General features: G+C 40.9%; 1 protein-coding gene and 1 long non-coding RNA gene across 2 annotated transcripts in view; one reads left to right on the top strand and one right to left on the bottom strand.

Moving 5' to 3' along the window:
- The window catches only part of MOSPD2 (motile sperm domain containing 2), a 67,265-nt gene extending 61,661 nt beyond the window's left edge, over positions 1 to 5,604 (top strand). Inside the window, exons 14-15 of the mRNA XM_081221419.1 lie at positions 2,404 to 2,506; positions 3,111 to 5,604. Of these exons, the coding sequence (XP_081077545.1) occupies positions 2,404 to 2,506; positions 3,111 to 3,248 (241 nt within the window). The 3' untranslated portion in view covers positions 3,249 to 5,604. The remainder of the gene's footprint in view (positions 1 to 2,403; positions 2,507 to 3,110) is intronic.
- A 127-nt stretch (positions 5,605 to 5,731) lies between these two features.
- The window catches only part of LOC308608655, a 32,591-nt gene continuing 19,046 nt past the window's right edge, over positions 5,732 to 19,276 (bottom strand). Inside the window, exon 3 of the long non-coding RNA XR_014014206.1 lies at positions 5,732 to 6,239. This is a non-coding gene — a long non-coding RNA (uncharacterized lncRNA). The remainder of the gene's footprint in view (positions 6,240 to 19,276) is intronic.

The raw sequence follows: 19,276 nt of genomic DNA, 5'->3' as shown, positions 1-19,276 counted from the left end.
AAGATTTGCAAGACAAAGAGAGTTGCTGTTAATTCCTCAAAAAATTGGATTGCAGCCTGAATGGCATCAAGGGACTGACCTACCCATCCAACTACGTTTTCTTCAATTTGCTTTATATCAGGGAGATTTCCAATTAAGATGGAAATCCAATGATTTCTGTGTTCTGGAGTTTCAGGGCTTAATGCAGCATGCCTTTACAAAGTCTGTATAAAGCGTTCAACAAAGGCCTTTGAACGTTCTCCTTTTTCTGAGTGCACAATTCAACCTTGGACCAATTCACCTTTAGGGGAAAAAAGCCCCTACTATTGCTTCTGTCAGCCCCTGAATATTGGCCTTCAGCTGATCCATTTCCTGATAATTTGGGAGGAATTCTGGTCATGCTGCCCGTGTGAGTGTGCCTGTTTTCCCTAGGGGGCCATCTGGCTTGTCTGATAACTACAGTAGAATCATGGGTGTGAAGAACACCCCTTAGCAGCCAATCAAGGTCCCTATGAGTGGGGAACTGATTGGCCACTAATCTTTTTAACTCTTCTCTAAATCTGGTAGATATCTTCTGAAAGTGGAGGTAAAAAGAGCTTTGTAATTTCATCTTACTAAGGACGTCCCTAAGGCTGGCCACCATACTCCTTCATGTCCTCCTTTCAAGTTGGTCTTTCCATAGCTACCAAGATAATTGTTTAGGCTGAGAGCTCTCTAAAAAATGTTTAAACACAGAAGTTTTTCCAATTCAAAAGATCCACCACTTGGCCATTGATGAGTAGTAGGATCTTATATTAATCTCAATAGCAACTCAAACTTATAAGCCTTTTTATGGCTTAACCATGGATGCAAGAGGCATCCCGAAAGGGGGTGCAAAAGATGCAGCCCTCACACGATTCAGAAAGCTCACTCCCAGCGTTAGCCTAAGAAAGCAAAGACCTTCATTGTCACAGGTGGTAAGAATGGGGTCGTGAAAAGTGTCTCCAGTTTCCCCTAAGAATGTGATATGCCTTCAGTTACAAACCTGCGACACTGGGTAAGCACTAGTGGAATAGGACTTTTCCAGCCCTAAATAAGACGACAAGCTTGAGACGACAAGGGGCTCTTATGACAGATGCCCACGAGAGCCGGTACCATCAGAGAATGCTGCTTCTCAGTTAGTGTCTCGGATCCCCAGCCTATTCAGGTGGTTGCCAGATGCATGCAGACACATGCATCATCCAGCCGGCAGAGACCAGAGAGACTATTCTCACTGGTCATAAAGCCAAGCTCCCAAGACAGAATAAAACAAAAGGAAAATCTCATCTGTCCTATGGTTCTCCTTATGGCAACACAAAGACAGAAAAGAAAACAGTGACCATCTCTGGGAGGAAAGAGGACCAGTAGAAGACAAAAATACTCGTAACAATAATCTCTACCAAAGTCACAATACCTAAGGAACTGGCTGACACAAATATTTTCTCCTGCTAATCTCAATTTGGAAAAGAAGGGACAAGGTGAAATTTTTACCTTCCTCTCTCAACTGCACCAGACTGAGATCCAGGAGAGCTGACTTTGGTAAGAATTCTTACCCTTCTCGGGCTTCTGCCAGTTTTCCAGAATCCCATCTGCAGGCTCCCAAGTGAGTATGGTATCTCAGCAGCTCCCGTGGTAGGTTGCCAAACTATAGGAGAGGAAAAATAATTTTCCCTTTATTTTTCTACGTTCTTGGCTAAGATCCCCCCGCCCCGCCATACCCCCGTAATCACAGACAGATGAACAGAAGAAAACAGGGAAAAAAACAGAAGTTTAATAGCATGTATACCTCCTGTATACTTGAGAGACCCAGGAAAACAGTAAAACTTCCCGCAATGGCCCATGACACCACCTTAAATACCACCCCAGCTAAAGGGAAAAGATGATGTTGGTGGTGAGGGAGCCAGTTCTGGGAGGATGGTGGGAAAAGTACAACATACACGGCTAAGGTTGTCCTGCGGATTTAAGTCTCTGCCTTCTCCATTGACAAGAGTTTCTAGAGACACAAAGTCATCCTCCTCTACCTGGCAGAGAGGGAGATACCCTTACAGATGGAAATTTCCCTTGTAACTGTGCATGTCTCACAAAAAGGTAACTTCTATTCACTTTTCAGAGCTTTTACTGAAAAGTGAAAAAGGTTTCCACTTTTGTCTGCTTTTTCTTAAAAAAATAACCAGCTCAAGATAAACCTTGTGCCACAGAGGCACGTTTTGGGGTGGCAAATTCTGCTCGCCTTCAAAGATAAACACACATTGAGCTAGCTGCTCCCTTAGATATATCTGGGGAGAGGAATGAGTACTTTCACCTCTGTTACATACACTTCTGTGTTTAGCTGTTTTCATTTTACATTTTTTTTTCAAAAATTCATTAAAAACTTTAAGAAGTTATGTTTCCTTTGTACTTTCATAGGTTAAGATGCCATATTGTTGAGAGCACTAAGCCAACCACTCTTACATTAAAAGACCATGCCTTTAACATGTCAGATAAAACCAGTGAAGATCTCTATCTACAAGTAAGTGTTCTTTCTTCCTAACTAAAAGTCTTTAATGTTAATCAATATTAGAAATCCATTTTTCCCCACTGACATAAAGCAAACCTTTGGCATAGACACGACAGGAATGCGCTCTTCTTTGTGAAGGGAAGCCAGATCGGAAATGGTTAAGTGGTGAGTTACTTCTGGAGATCTTCTAACTAACTTTCTGAAAGCTCCGGCTATTTCAATTTGGACTAGGGACCTTATAGCAAAGCGCATGGTGCTTTGGGGGGTATCGAAGAACTTGATCTCATGGAGAAGGTACCATGTAGTGTATTTAAATTTGAAAAAGGTACAGGGGCTCTCTTTCTGAATAGCTGGTTTCAGTACCTCCAGGAAATGACTGCTTTGTTCCCTTTCTCAACTAGAGAATTAGACCTTTTCAGAATGAGAAGAAACAGATACACATCCGTTCACCAACCAAACCTAATTCTGCATTGTGTTTCCAGCTCCCAGCCTTTCAGAGTAGATGGACTGTATCCCATAAACGTTTGTGGGATTTCTCGTATTCCTGTTTGTCACGCACGTGATTATTGTACTGTTTTATTGATACAAACCTTTCGTCCTTGTTTCCCCTCTTTAGCTCAATCGTTTACTAGAAAGCAACAGGAAGCTTGAAGACCAAGTTCAGCGTTGTATCTGGTTCCAGCAGTGGCTGCTTTCCTTAACAGTGCTCTCACTTGCTTTGGTCATCTCTTTCTTCTATTTGTTGTACAGTTAAAGCAGTGGTGCTCGGTAGGAAACACGGCTTTTCCGTTCATTAGTTGGAAGAAGTAACACCCGGAACTTCTCCACCGTGCGGAAAGGGGTGCACATCTGTGCTTCCTTCCTCCAAGGACATGTATGGCATTCGGGGGGAACTGAAACATGTCTTGAAAATAAACTGTTAGAATAAGGAAACGCTGAAGATAATGATTATAAGAGACTATAGGTAGGTAGTCAAGTAAGTAAAGGTATATCTGTTGTGTGACTTAATAGAGATAATTTATTTTTCCCTTTTGATTTAATACTTTTAAAGCTTGTTTTATCATGTATATATGTTAGCTGAACGGAAAAGTAACATGCTTTGTTGCAGCCAAAAACTGTCATCTGCTTTTTTTTTGACAGAATTATTATAGCTGAGCCCACTTATTAGCTTTTCTACTCTATGTATATAGAAGAACATGTATATTGAAAAAACATACAGAGTAATTTCTGTAACCATGACTTTGTAATTTTGAGAACTACTAACAGATGCTAGTCGATGTTCTTTTGGAATGTACAACTACTTAATGCCAAACTACCTTTAGCCTTTGTTTCTTATCCGTCTTCCGTAATGGCCTGCCTGCCTTTTATTACTCTCAGACTTTTTAATGAACACTCACACTCTCATTTAGCTAGGATTTGGGGAACTAAGTCTGGTTGGATTTTCTCTAAATTCTGTCAGTCAGTAACGTCCAGAAGAAGAACCTCTCCAGTCTTTTTTTTTACACAGTGTCACGTTGCTCTCTCTGGCTGGACACGGACCCTTTTGCTTCACTTATTTTAAAGGCCTGATCCTCCAGTGGACCATCTTCACCCTCCTTTCTAAATGAAAGGAGTTAGATAAAATTTTTTTGAAAAGTTAGTTTTTGAGATGCATAGCAGTATAATTCATTTACCTTTCAATTCCTTGCTAAAATCAGCCATGAGAAGGGAACTTGACGAAAGACTGGAGTATCGGTAGGGGTGAAAAAAATAAATAGAAAGTGTCACTTCTCCGTTTAAGAGTGAAAAATACTGTAAAAACTTCAGACCAGGGTTAACTGACTCACCTGATATATTCTGCCTTTGTCACAGCAATACTGAGGACAGTTCCTCAACTCGTAACGTGATACACCTCGCGCGAGCAGGGCCTAATGAAAGTAGTTTGTTTTCTCATTTAATATAAACAGGTTTGGTCCATGTTGGTTCACATATAAATACTTTATATGAAAGAAAAAAATAGTCTGCCTGTAAAATAAATTTTGAGTTTTGATTGAGCCACGTTTGCAGAATGTTTTATTCTGAGGTTGTAGTGTTGGCGGCTTTCATCTTGAGAACGTGATGATTCCAAAATGGCGTTATGAAGAATGAAAAAATAGAGTTCCTTCAAAATTGGCCTAGGAAATAAAACCTTAAATGGACACTGGTCTGATACTTTGTCTTAATTTGGGTTTTTCTGTTTCAGTTTCCCACCTTCAGATGTTAAAGTGACTGCAGCCCACCCTAAGTACTGTCCATAGTATCTCCCTGCGTGTGTGCACAGCGATTTCCCCTTATATGTTAGATTCCTGGCTTAGTTATAATCTAATCCCGAAGTATCTATATATGTGTTTTGTTCTTCAGCAAATAAGTGAGGAAATAGTCAAAATTGGAAATGTATTGTCCTGACGGTGTCCCTTTAATGTTTCACATGAAAATTACATTGACTCACTAAAATGTTTTTCCCTGATGTCTGGCCAGTTGAATATAATAACATTTCTTGTTAACATTTGCGTGTCTATTAAATGTGACTAAGCAAAATTTACTGAAAATTAACCATAAAATCAAAGGCATCTAAACTTTTGTACTTGTCTTAATTGATCACGTATATTTACATTTGATTTTATTGTGTCTTCGTTTGATTTTATTTAATCATGTTTGTATGACTGAGTATGCTATAATTAATTTTATTTTTTAATATGTCATTACCTGTTCATGACCAAATTACCAAGGACCAACGTTCAGATTTAAATTATCTTCACTTGGAATGGAAATTCATAGAGTTTCCATGAAAACATTAATGAAATATCATTATAGGCAAGTAGACTAAAAATAAAATTGCTGGTAAACCTAGCCTCAAATTTCATAATATACCATAACTGTTTTTATATCTTGCCACTAATTTTGACTGGATTTAATAGCACTTTATTGTACAATTGCAAAAACAAAATATATTCCTAGAATTGTTGCCGGTGTAATTTCTCTAATGTTCTGGTGCTTTTCATATATTTTCAGTATTTTTATTACTATATTGGTATTTTCTTTGTATAAATTGATCAAAAGAACATGTTTTCTATTTTAATATGTTTTAGAAAAATAATTACATTTATGCAATAAATATCATCAGGAAAAACCTCTGGTCTCTAATTGATAAAGCATCTTAAAAATCAATGCTCAGGGTTCACTCTGACCTTTCAAAGATCGCATTAATTTCTTCTGGACCTACTTACCTTTTTATAAGGACGGCACCACAAACTTCCAAAGACACAATTGTGTCATCAGGTGAACCCGTCCTTAGTGTGTCCCGTTTCTCCTCGCCCTTGGGTCAGGGTCTGACTGCTCTTCAGGGGAGCTCTCCATTTTCCCAACTTAGCATTGGCCTCACTGTCACAGCTGGGGGCTCCATCACAGAACCTATCACTAGAGTGGCCACACATGTCAGAATTGCCCTACATCCCTCAATCCTAGTACCTATACACCTGCCTGCCGACAGGAACCTGCAGGAAGCAGGCTGACAAGAAGTCCTACCTGGCTGCTGGGCGCATGGCAGGTGGTCCCGGCGAGAAGGCACCAGAGCACGGGACGTGGCTGTGGTTCAGGAGGGGCGGCCCCGGATAGTGATGGCAAAGGCCCTGGGGATTGTTTGTGTGGTTCCCCTCGCCACTGGAAGACACAACTCCCAAGTGCAGCTCCATAAAATAGAACGGAAAGGACAGGTCCATCTTCTAAACTGCAAAAGAGGTTGAGATACAAAACCATGGGAGAAATTCAAAACAGAGCCACAGAGACAGACCGGTAACCTACAAAGGAGCCCCACACCTACCCAGGCCTCTGAGGGTGTGGCCTCCTTTCCCCAAAGATGCAATTTTCTAGGAAAGAGCTCCTGTGTGGGGAAAGCTCCAGCTAGAAAAGGATCAGTTACTTTACAGCAACTCAGCTCTTCTCTAAATTTTACCAGCAACTTGAGGTTTCTTGATGTCAGAACAACATGGGTCCCCAGAAGCATAGGACTCCCCTTTTCTTCCTGGCCCAAGGGCACGGAATGGAAGTCCTCCCATTTGTCCCAGCTGAGGGAGTGGTGGTCAGGAGTGAGGGCTCTGAACGAAGAATGCCCGGGTTCAAGTCCCCTCTCTGACATTTGTTACCTGTGTGACCCGGGAATGTTAATTAACCTCTTTCAGCCTCAGTTTCCTCATCCCTAAGTGCCTCTGATATCAAAGTACAACTTCCCAGGATGAGTGTGAGAGTGAGAGGAAATCTTGCATTTAAAAGCAGCCCCGGAGAGGCTAGCCTGGCTTTCCTGATGTTGCCTCCACCACCTTCCATTCCAGCTCCCTAGAACTTTTCACACTTGGGTTGATATCCTGAATATCCCATTCTCACTCAAAGCCAAATGTCAGTTCTCCAAACTTGTCCCTGCTTTGTACTCCCATCCTTGCCTTCTTGGTACTTCACTCTGAATTCTGGTGCCCAGGTCAAGGGACGCATGTAGATGGCCAGTGATGATCAACTGCCTTGAATCCTGTAAAGGAGTATCCCTTACCAGTCTGAGGAAGACTTGGTTTGATGCTTCCTTCCACCATTGCACCCACACCCCGTCATAACAGCACACCCACACCTGGAATTCATCTTGCAATATTCCACTCATAACAGTTTCCCCTTACATTTGTAACAATTCCATAAAAATATCACATAGGATCTTTCACGTCTTCATAACAATTTCATTCTTAACACTGAATATAATTACTTCCCTCTAATGTCCAAAGATTCTCTTCCCTACCCTACTCATGTCCCCTGCCATGCAAAGTAAAGCCAGTCTCTTGCACGTGTTAAAATATTTGAGACAACTGGTTCAACTGGCAAGAATACAGAGGAACATCTCTCTGACCCATAGGAACAAGATCATGCACACTTTCAGGTCTTTCTAGAGAATGTGAGTGATCCTTGCAAATACCAGTTGTTCGTGTTCCTTTGTCTGAACAATGTGAGAATACATGATAAGACCTTGTTCTTTACAGATAAGGAAACCAAGAGCCTGAGAAATAATTCTTTTTCCCAAGGTCACAGGCTAGTTGGTTTCAGAGCCAAGAGTTGAACTAGTCTCCCAAGTCCACTGCTTGTTACAACCACTCAGAACTGCCACATCTGAGTAACAGGTTACAATGTTGAAAGGACAGCTCTGAGAACTTTACCTACCCTAAACAGCAGGAGAGGCAAAAGAGAAGATGGAATACTTGAGAAGCAGAGGTGACAAAACACAAATAACCACTCAAGACCCTTGGTTGGAAACTTACTTGGAATTCTAAGCTACAGGCAGAACTTACTTTGTGAAAGGTTTGAAACCTACAGGTTAATGTACTGTTTACTTTGATGGAGGGCTGTGTTGTGCAGCATCAACCTTCTGAGAGGTTTATCCATCACTCTGTAGAAGGGCACCTAGTAGGGTGTGCAGCTGCTAGTTGTCTCAGCCATAGTCTAGTCACCTCAAGGAGTCATGTGTTTAATACAATCAGATCATAGAAGTTTTCTATTGCCACGTAACAAATTACCACGAAGTGAGCATCTTAAAACCACTCAAATTATTTCATAGTTTGTGTGGGCTGAGTCTGCTACCGCATGGCTGGGTTCTCTGGTCAAGGTCTCACAACACTGTCAGCCAATGGCATCCTCCGTGGGGGCTCAACTGGATAAAGATCCACTTCCAAGGGCTCACCTGATTAGATCAGATCCACCCAGGACAAATCTCCCTTCTGATGAACTCAAAGATAACTGATTAGAAACTTTACATCTGACAAATCCCTCCTGCTGTGTAAGCTTACCTAAATCATGGGAGTGTTATCCCATCACATTCACTAGCCCCAGCCCCCACTCAAGGGAAAGGGTTATACAGAGTGTGTATTGGGTAGAACCTGCAAGCTCATCCAATCTGGTCCCCTCACTTTGCAGACCAGGAGACAGAGGGTCAGAAAGCTGAACCCAATCTTACCCAGTCTGACTGATTGCTTTGAATTCACAGATGTCCTCACATGAACAGAAATAGACTAGAACTTCTGTGTTAGGCATCAAATGAGAGTCGCGGAGGACAGTATGTCTCTATCCCGGTTGGCTTTCTCCAGTCTCATAACTTCAGTGCACACAAATATTCAAACTTTTATAAGTCATTTGTTAAGGGAAAGTATGTCTCCACTATTTTAAACATTGATTCAATCATAAACACTCAAGAAACATTCTCATGATGAGTCAATGTGCTAGGGCAAAGAGCACTTCCAGTAATTGTGTGCCTTTGTAAACGAAGCTGTAGTGAAAAACAATTAGTCTTTTTTAACTTTCCTTTTTTTTTTTTCCGAATAATCCATTTCAGTTAGTTTATTTAAATTAGTGTTCTCGGACATACATATGCTCTGTTAAGGTAGCTATGAGAAAAGATTAAAACTAAGAAAGGAAAAAAATCCTTTTCTTATGGAGACTTGCATCATGATTCCCAGCATATTTTCTGTCTAATTTACTTTGTATCAAAGTCCAGTGCCTTGAATTCTATTATTCCAAAAAGTCCCCTGCAAATTTTCAGGTCATTATAGAGCAGTGTATGTATATGTGTGTTGAAAATGTCACTAGCTTTTTTAAGTCACCCAAAACTCCTTCTGCATGGATTTGCTATTGCCCCATGAATTCAAACTTGATTTTACCTTCTGTGTATGTTTGTTTCTGACTGCAAGAAACTTTAAAACTACTAATATTATGACTGTCCCCTTTTGCAGGATCTGGGACTATAACAAACTAAGACGTGAATCATTTGTCTTTCCCATGCCAATATTCCTCTCTCTTTTCTGCAGCAAACCCTCACCCTAATATTGTCATACAGATTCATTCAGTAGAACTTACTATTTGCAGTTAAATTTGCCCTGAACTGCTTTCACCCACTAACAGGCAAATGTGCTTGAGTCAAATACCAAATCACTGTTCTCAGTCATAAACTAAATGTCAAAAACGTGTTTTAGGTAGTTTTCCAATACTCCGTGACTCCAGCTACTTCCTTTTGCAGGGGTGGAGAGGGAGAAGGTTATAATTAGGGGGAATAACAATAGTATGATGCAGTCTACCAAAATTTAAATTTTTTTCATGTGGCTGAACTAATATGTTGCTTAAAAGGAAACTGATGTAAAAAGCAAAGCTTCCTTGTAAACCCAGTATTTACTGCTCTGAGATCTCCTAAACCACTTAAGATCTTAGTCTTTAAAGGTGGAGGTGTATCTTATAGAGGAATTATATCCTAAACTCAGTGCTTAGGGCAGAATTGAGTATAGTCAGAATTTTCTTTCCTAAATTCACTGGGAAGGTGCCAAAATAGAGATGGATATAGTAACCATATCTTGGTGAGTCCAAACCTTTCTAACACCAGATAAAGCATTTGGTTTGCTTCATAGAGTGTGTGTGTGTGGGGGGGGTCATGTAGTATAATAAATATATGTATTGTCTTTAAAACTAGAATCACCGTCAGCAAGATTCTCTTAAGAGACACAAGAGAATTGGGAATGAATGAAAGGAAAACATTCACATTTACCATTCTATATACAGTGCAATAGACCATCTTGATTCTAAGAGTTGAGAGCCAGATAGATATAAGTGAGGTTGCTCACACAGTTAAGGCCAAAATCAGAAGTAAAATAGGGGCTTCCTCTTAGACAAACCTCTTTAAGAAGGATCCTCACCACGTCTCCACTTCCACCTTGCTCCCTGCTGTCCCACTCCATTCTAGTGTCTACTTCCATCATTCTAGCAAAACAGTACTTGCTAAGGTCCAGCAACGACCTCCTTATCACTTCTTCCATTGGACTTGCTTCAGCCTGAATCTGAAGTGAGTTCTTGCAGCAGCATTTGGCTGTATCAACCACTAGGTTTCTGAGACAACAAACTCCTGCTTTTCTTTTCTCCCACTTTACTGTCCTTTACTGGCTCACCTTCCTCCACCAGGTCTTCAAGACGTTAAAGTTAGAACTGGGCTCTCTTTCCTTTCTCTCCATAGGTGATCTCCTCTACACCCAGGGCTGCAATTAGCACCAGCAAGCCACTGACCCTTCGATATTCTAACCGTACCTCCTGTTCTAGGTCTAGATATATGTATCCACCATCAACTCAGCAGTCCCATGTGTCCATCACAAAATGTCAAAAACAACTCATGATCCTCACCCAGACCTAGTTTTCCAGTTCCTATCTCAATGGATGGTACCATCCTCCATCCATGTAAAACCAAGTACCCCTAAAACTGAGTTCCTCTGCTGAGTTTCTGATTAACCTCTCTATCCAAAACTTTATTCCCTTTCTTGTTCCACACCTATTCCCCCTCAAGATTTAGGACTATCAAGGAAAAGGGAGGATGGTAATCAAGCAGGACCCTATGGGGCCTTCCTGGGACAGACCTTCCCCCTGCCAGGTCCTCTGCCTGCCTCCTGTTTATAGAAAAACTTTACCCTTTTAGGCCTTCCCCGAGTTAAAAAGAGCAAATTTAATCAGAGGAGTGAGAAAAAGCAGAAACAAAGGAAAACAAGCAAGACAAAATAACAATAGTTTAGCTACGGAACAAATTTAGTTCCTCCTCAAGGACTATAGATAATATTCTGAGCCATATCCTTGAGCTGTTTTGCAAATACTGAAACTCCCACCAGGTGGAAGAAGTTAACTGCATGTTAGCCACAAGCACATAGACCCTAGACCAGTTGGAACCAGAAGGTTGATGATGCTGAGTCCCAATTACCTCACCACCGACCAATCAGAAGAATGTCCACAAGCTGATCACATACCCTAGAACCTTCTCCCTCACCTCATCTTTAAAACCCTTTCCCTGAAAGCCAACAGGTCTTTTGAGCCTTAGCCACCCATACTCCCTGCTTGGCCTTGCAATAAATGCTGCACTTTCCTTCACCACAGCCCAGTGGCAATAGATCGGCTTTACTGCACGTGAGCGAGCAGAACCCAGTTTGGTTCAGTAACACATTTACACCAGCTAGAAACCTGACCTTTATCACTGACCGTACAGGGCTCCTCCCCTATCCACTGCCATCCCCCTTCTTCAATCCACAGCATCTCTCACCTGGACTTCTGCAACAATCTCAGGCAGTGTCCGGGCCTCCCCTCTGACTCTCTGCAGTCATTCTTTCATACTGTAGTCAGGGACATTGAGGACTCTTTGAAAATGCACATCCTATCATATCACTCCCCAGGTTAAAAGCTTAAGTGTCTTCCATGGCTCTCAGCCCATGATTAAATTTCCTAACTTGGCCTGCAAGCTGCTGAAGGCCGACCTTCCCAGCCTCATTTCCCCCCTCTCTCTCCCTCTAAATAGTCTGGTTCCATCTCTATGCCTGGAACTTCCCCCCATCCCAACCTCCCAGCTTCAAGGTGGCTCTCAGCTCCTCATTTGTTCATAAAAGGTATCTCTCTGCACACCCTCACCACTCTTCTTCAACATGGTATTGGAAGTCCTAGCCAGAGCAATTAGGCAAAAAAACAAATAAAATAAAAGGCAGCCAAGTTGTAAATGAAGAATAAAACTGTCAGATGACATGATATTATATATAGAAAACCCTAAAGACCCCACCAAAAACTGTTAGAACTAACATATGAATTCAATAAACTGGCAGGATACAAAATCAATATACAAAAATATGTTGCATTTCTATACACTAATAATGAACTATCAGAGAAATTAAGAAAATAATCTCATACACAAGTGCATCAAAAAGAATAAAATACCAAGGAACAAGTTTAACCAAGGAGGTGAAAGACATGTACAGTGAAGCAATATTAGTGAAAGAAACTGAAGAAGACACAAATAAATGAAAAGATATTCTCTGCTCATGGATTAGAAGAATTAATACTGTTAAAATGGTCCATATTGCCCAAAGCAACCTACAGATTCAATGTAATCCCTACCAAAATTCCAGTCCATTTTTTCACAGAAATTGAACAAGCAATCCTAAAATTTGTATGGAACCACAAAGACCCTGAGTAGCCAAAGCAATCCTGAGAATGAAGAAAAAAGCGGAGGCATCATGCTTCCCGATTTCAAACTCTACTATAAAGCTATAGTAATCAAAACGGTATGGTATTGGCATAAAAACAGACATATAGATCAATGGAAAAGAATAGAGAGCCTAGAAAAAAACCCATGCATATATGGTCAATTAATTTATGACAAAGAAGCCAAGAATATGTAATGGGAAAAGGATAGTCTCTTCAGTAGACTGTGTTGGAAAAATTAGATAGGCACATGCAAAAGACTGAAACTGGACCACTACCTTACACCATACACAAAAGTTAACTCCAAATTGAATGTAAGACCTGAAAGACTTGAATGTAAGACCTGAAATCATAAAACTCTTAGAATACATGAGGGTAAGCTCCTTGACAGTGGTCTTGCCTATGATTTTTTGGATTTAACACCAAGAATCAAAGGCAATAAAAGTAAAAATAAGCAAGTGGGACAACATCAAGCTAAAAAGCTTCTGCACAGACAACAATAACAAAAAAGGCAACTAGCAGAATGGGAGAAAATATTTGCAAATCATATATCTGATAAGGGGCTAATATCCAAAATACATAAAGGACTCATACAACTCAATAGCAAACAAACAAACAAACAAAACAATACAGTTAAAAAATAGGCAGAAGATCTGAAGAGACATTTTTTCAAAGATGACATACAGATGGCCAGTAAGCAAGGTACCTTAGGTCAACTGTATAAGGCACATGAAAAGATGATCAACATCACTAATCATCAGGGACATGCAAATCAAAACCACAGTGAGATATCACCTCACACTTGTCAGAATGGCTATCACCAAAAAGACAAGTAATAACAAGTGTTAGCGAGGATGTACAGAAAAAAGAACACCTGTGCACTGTTGGTGGGAATGTAAATTAGTGCAACCACTACGGAAAACAGTACGGAGGTTCCTCAAAAAGACTAAAAACAGGGCTTCCCTGGTGGCGCAGTGGTTGAGAGTCCACCTGCCAATGCAGGGGACATGGGTTCGTGCCCTGGTCCGGGAAGATCCCACATGCCGCGGAGCGGCTAGGCCCGTGAGCCATGGCCGCTGAGCCTGCACATCCGGAGCCTGTGCTCCACAACGGGAGAGGCCACAAGAGTGAGAGGCCCGGGTACCGAAAAAAAAAAAAAAAAGACTAAAAACAGAACTACCATATGATCCAGCAATTCCTCTCCTGGGTATTTATCCAAAGAGAACAAAAATACTAATTCAAAAAGATATATGCACCCCCATGTTCACTGCAGCATTATTTACAATAGCCAAGACATGGAAACAACCTGTGTCCACTGATGGATGAATGGATAAATATACAATATATACACAACAGAATATTATTTAGCCATAAAAAAATAAGAAATCTTGCTATTAATGACAACATGGATGGACCTTGAGGACATTATGCTAAGTGAAATAAATCAGATAGAGAAAGACAAATACCATATGATCTCACTTATTTCTGGACTCTTAAAAAGAATCACCAAAAAATGAGCTCATAGCTACAGAGCATGGAGGTGGAGGGTGGGCGAAATGGGTGCAGGGGTCAAAAGGTACAAAGTTCTAGTTATAAAATAAATAAGTTCTGGGGATGTAATGTACAACATGGTGACTACAGTCAATAATACTGTATTGGATATTTGAAAGTTGCTAAGAGAGTAGATCTTTAAAGTTCTCAACACAAGAAAAAAAATTCTGTAACTACATGTGGTGATAGATGTTAACTAGATTTGTTGTGATCATTTTGCAATATATATCAATATTGAATCCTTATGTTTTACACCTAAAACTAATATAATGTTCTATATCAATGATATCTCAAAAAGAAAAGGCCTCTCTCTTTCCAAGGACATGGTTGATCAGTTTCCACTATCAGATGTTCCCATGATACCACCATGTTTTCTTCATAGCACTTATTGCTGCTTATATTTAGATATTTATGTGACTTTTTTAAAATTGAAGTATATTTAATTTACAATGCTATGTTAGTTTCAAATGTACAGCAAAGTGATTCAGTTATACATATATATATGCACATATATATATATTTTTTCAGATTCTTTTCTATAGGTTATTACAAGATACTGAGTATAGTTCCCTGTGCTATACAGTAGGTCCTTGTTGTGTATCTATTTTATATATATTAGTGTGTATATATATATTTTTTTTTTAAATTTTTGGCTGTTTTGGGCCTTCATTGCTGCGCGCGGGCTTTCTTCTAGTTACCGCAAGAGGGGGCTGCTCTTCATTGCGGTGCGCAGGCTTCTCATTGCAGTGGCTTCTCTTGTTGCGGAGCACGGGCTCTAGGCACTTGGGCTTCAGTAGTTGTGGCTCGCGGGCTCTAGAACGCAGGCTCAGTAGTTGTGGCGCATGGGCTTAGTTGCTCCATGGCATGTGGGATCTTCCCGGACCAGGGCTCGAACCCTTGTCCCCTGCTTTGGCAGGCAGATTCTTAACCACTGCACCACTAGGGAAACCCTATAGTACTGTGTATATGTTAACCCCAAACTCCTAATTTATCTCCCCCCCCACCACTTTGGTAACCATAAATTTGTTTTCTATGTCTGTGAATCCATTTCTATTTGGTAAATAAGTTCATTTGTATCATATTTTTAGATTCCACATATAAGTGATATTGTATATTTGTCTTTCTCTCATTTATTTCACTTAATATGATAATCCCTAGGTCCATCCATGTTGTTGCTTGTGTGACATTTATTAATGCCTTTCTCCCCATTAGACTATAAACTCCACAAGGGGAAGGGATGACATTCACCATCGAGTCCCTAGCACCTAGCACATACCTGCCACACGGGTGGAGCCTACTTAATGAAGGAATTAATTCCTTAGTTTTAAAAAATAGACTCTTCTGAAGTTCAAGGTTAGCCTTCCCCTTCCTCGTTTCTAGCTTTTGTTAATTAAGAATTAATTAATTGTTAATGTCAATTAATTAACATTTACCAAGCACAGCTTTAGGCAAAGCATGTAACTTGGTGGCGTAGGAAAAATATCAAGTAAAAGAGACAGTGGCTGTTCTCAAAGAACCTAGAATAGCTGGTTTGCAGCCCTGAGGGGAATTATGGGTCAGCAAGGCCATTGTCTTTCCAAGCCTCACAATGATGGAATTCCTTCCGTCATGCGTCATGGGCTCACTAGGGCCGGACAGTGTTCAGGCTCACCCAGATGTTGAGTGAGCAGGAAGCTTCCCCCAGCTTTTCTTACCTTACTCGCATCTCAGCAGAAATGACTATAGCTTCATTAATATCATGCCCAAGCAGTTTCTTAAGTGCTGCTTTCTCTCTCCATAGGCCTGCATTTCCCCCCAAGGAGATCCCTTAGAATACTAATTCTACAGTTTACTCTGGGCCAAAAGGCTTCCATCGTCATACAATTTTGAGAAACACTGTATTAAACAAAACTGAAGTTCTCCCCCATAAACTTTCTCAGTCTCTTTAGTGTACTAATGTGCCTGACAAATCTCTGAGAATATTATGTATTTCCTCAATTTTTATAACCATGGAATCCTCTTTTCAAGCAATATATTTTGGGACTAAGTATCCTAAGAATACACTTGGGAAAACATTGTGTTAGGAGTATTAACTCATGTTGAAGGGATCCTGTATGCCTGTAAGCCCAGCCTGCAACAGAAATTTGTCAGAGCCAAAGGTGATGCTTCCAAGTTAAAATGCCATGACACATGTAAATATAAAGATCTATACTGCTCAGCCTGGTATAGCTCTTTAGACTCTCATTTTCTAAATTCCATTTGTAAAAGTAACTGAATACGGCAGAAAATCTATTTTAACTCAATGCTACCTGCACGCTCCAAGACCTTCCTGTGGATTTGCATTTCGATGTCCACTTTCCCCCCTATAGCTAGTTTATATTTTAGTCATGACCAGACTGCCTATGTCTGACTCTCCCTTCCTTCCTAACCCTATCTGGACCAATATTTGTCTGCTACCTTTCTGTGGATCAAATATGTGAAACGTGTTTCTGACTCCCTTAGATGGAAGCTTACCATGAATGGCAGCCATTGTTGCTCTCTGCTCGGCAGGATTTCAGCCAACCCATGCATGACTTTGGGCCCCAGCTCATAGCCCATAGGCAGCTATTACCTCCGGGAAACACACCCGCTTTTGTTGGCTTTCCTCCACTAAGGGCAAATCCAAATAGACCTCAAGGCCATTATGAGAATCCTAATTTAGGGGATTTCATTACAGCCATTAAATGTAAGTATGTTTCAAGTTAATGGCATTTTCTAAGTATTGACAGACTTGGATATAACTGCATATAATCCTATCATCTCAGCCTGCCTCTCCCTGTGTTAATGGCATTTCCTTTTTGAGTCTTCTTTTCCATCTTGATGTTTCTCTGAAGACAGAAATTCTGCTGAGTACTTCACTTCATGCCAGTAGTAGTTTCTTCTTCACTTACATCTTTGAATTTCAAAGGTTCTGGCACTGATCTTTGGCTACTTATACCTATTAACCCTTCCATTTCATGGCTTAAAAATCAGTATACAGGGGCTTCCCTGGTGGTGCAGTGGTTGGGAGTCTGCCCGCCAATGCAGGGGACATAGGTTCGAGCCCTGGTCCAGGAGGATCCCACATGCCACGGAGCAACTAGGCTCATGTGCCACAGTTACTGAAGCCCACGCACCTAGAGCCCACGCTCCGCAACAAGAGAAGCTACTGCAATAAGCCTGCGCACTGCAACAAAGAGTAGCCCCCGCTCGCCGCAGCTAGAGAAAGCCCGTGTGCAGCAACGAAGACCTAACTCAGCCAAAATAAATAAATATGTAAAAAAACAAAAATCAGTATACATTTTTTGTTCAAGGTTCAGGGGAGAATAAAAAGGTGACTGACTCCTGTGAGGTACCTAAATACAAATGCATTTTATTTACTCCAGGTACATTTTTCTCTAGCTGTTGAATCTACTGTTCTTTGACTCAACTATAGGTGAAATTTCCACGTGCCTTTCCTTGCCCACAGGACTCATTTTATTCAATATTGGATTTGCCTGTCCTCCAGTAAAGAGCATGCATAATAGTACTAGACTGTTTGCCAGGCAGCCCCTAAACAAACACGGCTTGAATCAAATGGACTGCAAGTTCAAAGTTTTACAGTTTCAGGAAGTTCCAAGAGATAGAAATCTGCTTTGTTGCCCCTCAAACATAAGCTTGGAAAAGCCAATCAATTATGAAGGAGCTATAGAGGCACCAAAGAAAATATTACTTCTCAAGAAGGACCTGGTAACCTGAGAGAGAGAGAGAGACAGACAGACAGAGACAGAGACAGAGAGACAGAGAGACAGAGAGAGACAGAGACAGCAAGCACAGTAGAGAGTCCTTGGCCCTTTTCAAAGAGTGAGTTCGAAGGAATCAAGAACCTATGAAGACACAGACCTACTAGAGAATGGACTTGAGGATACGGGGAGGGGGAAGGGTAAGCTGTGACGAAGCGAGAGAGAGGCATGGACATATATACACTACCAAATGTAAAATAGATAGCTAGTGGGAAGCAGCCGCATAGCACAGGGAGATCAGCTCGGTGCTTTGTGACCACCTAGAGGGGTGGTGGGATAGGGAGGGTGGGAGGGAGGGAGACGCAAGAGGGAAAAGATATGGGAACATACGTATATGTATAACTGATTCACTTTGTTATAAAGCAGAAACTAACACACCATTGTAAAGCAATTATACTCCAATAAAGATGTTAAAAAAATTGCATATAGACACCATCTCAGGTGGTTCATATGCACATTAAAGTTTAAAGAACACTGATCTAAACAACTCCTTCCTTTTGCTCCAAAGTCCTTTTTCCTAAGGGCCTTCCCAGTTTATTTGACTTTCCATCATTCCCTTGGCTGCAACAGTTTTGGTTAGAAGCTGTTATGCTCTTTTTATGGATTTTGCTAGCTAAATCATTTGTGGCCATTTATAAGTGGGCTACGTATGTATATTCTTTAAAATAAGTTAAGCATTTATTGACTGTTCTCTAGGTACTGGGTACTGTGCTGGGCACAGTGTTACAAAGAGGAATAAAACATGGGCTCTATATCCTCAGGGAATCACAGCCTTCGGATGGGGTGGCCCTGGCCCAGGTTTAACATATGGGGTATCACTTACACAAAAGGAGCCATTTTTTGTCAAGAAACTTATTCATTGTATGCTCTGATAATTAAAAGGATGACACTGACATTTTCCAGCTGGCCCTGAAATCCACACATTCCAGGTACATTTACCATAAGTAATCCTATACAAACCTGGTATATCCTGACAAAAACATTCCATAGGTAAGGACTCCCCATTAGCAAATACCATCATGAAGTCCAAATACCACCATGAAGTCCAAATCTACAAGATTTGCTCAGGTCATTTTCCCCTGGTGTGACCCCAAGGTGGGAAAAGCTGGATTGCAGATCAGCTGTTAACTCTTTCCTTCCCACTTATACAGCTGTGTCATGCTGGGAGCTGGCTAATGAAGCACACTGCTTAGAGAGTGTGGGCTTTTCAGAAGCAGAAGGACAGGAGAGGCAAATTTCTAAAAGACTTATGTGGAGAATAGTTGACCTTATTCTAACAAAACTCATCCTGGAAATGCAGCATCTGAAGCAGGGGAGGCATTCAATAAATATTTGCTGAATGAATGAAAATGTAAATCTGCCTTAGGGGAAAGAGCTTAGAACACTAACCATAACACATCTCTGCACTGGTCTTGAGGCA

Source organism: Mesoplodon bidens, assembly GCF_964165515.1.
Source record: "Mesoplodon bidens genome assembly, chromosome: X".
NCBI lineage: Eukaryota > Metazoa > Chordata > Mammalia > Artiodactyla > Ziphiidae > Mesoplodon > Mesoplodon bidens.
The sequence above is the reverse complement of the archived record's forward strand: the minus strand, read 5'-3'. Positions and strand labels throughout refer to the sequence as shown.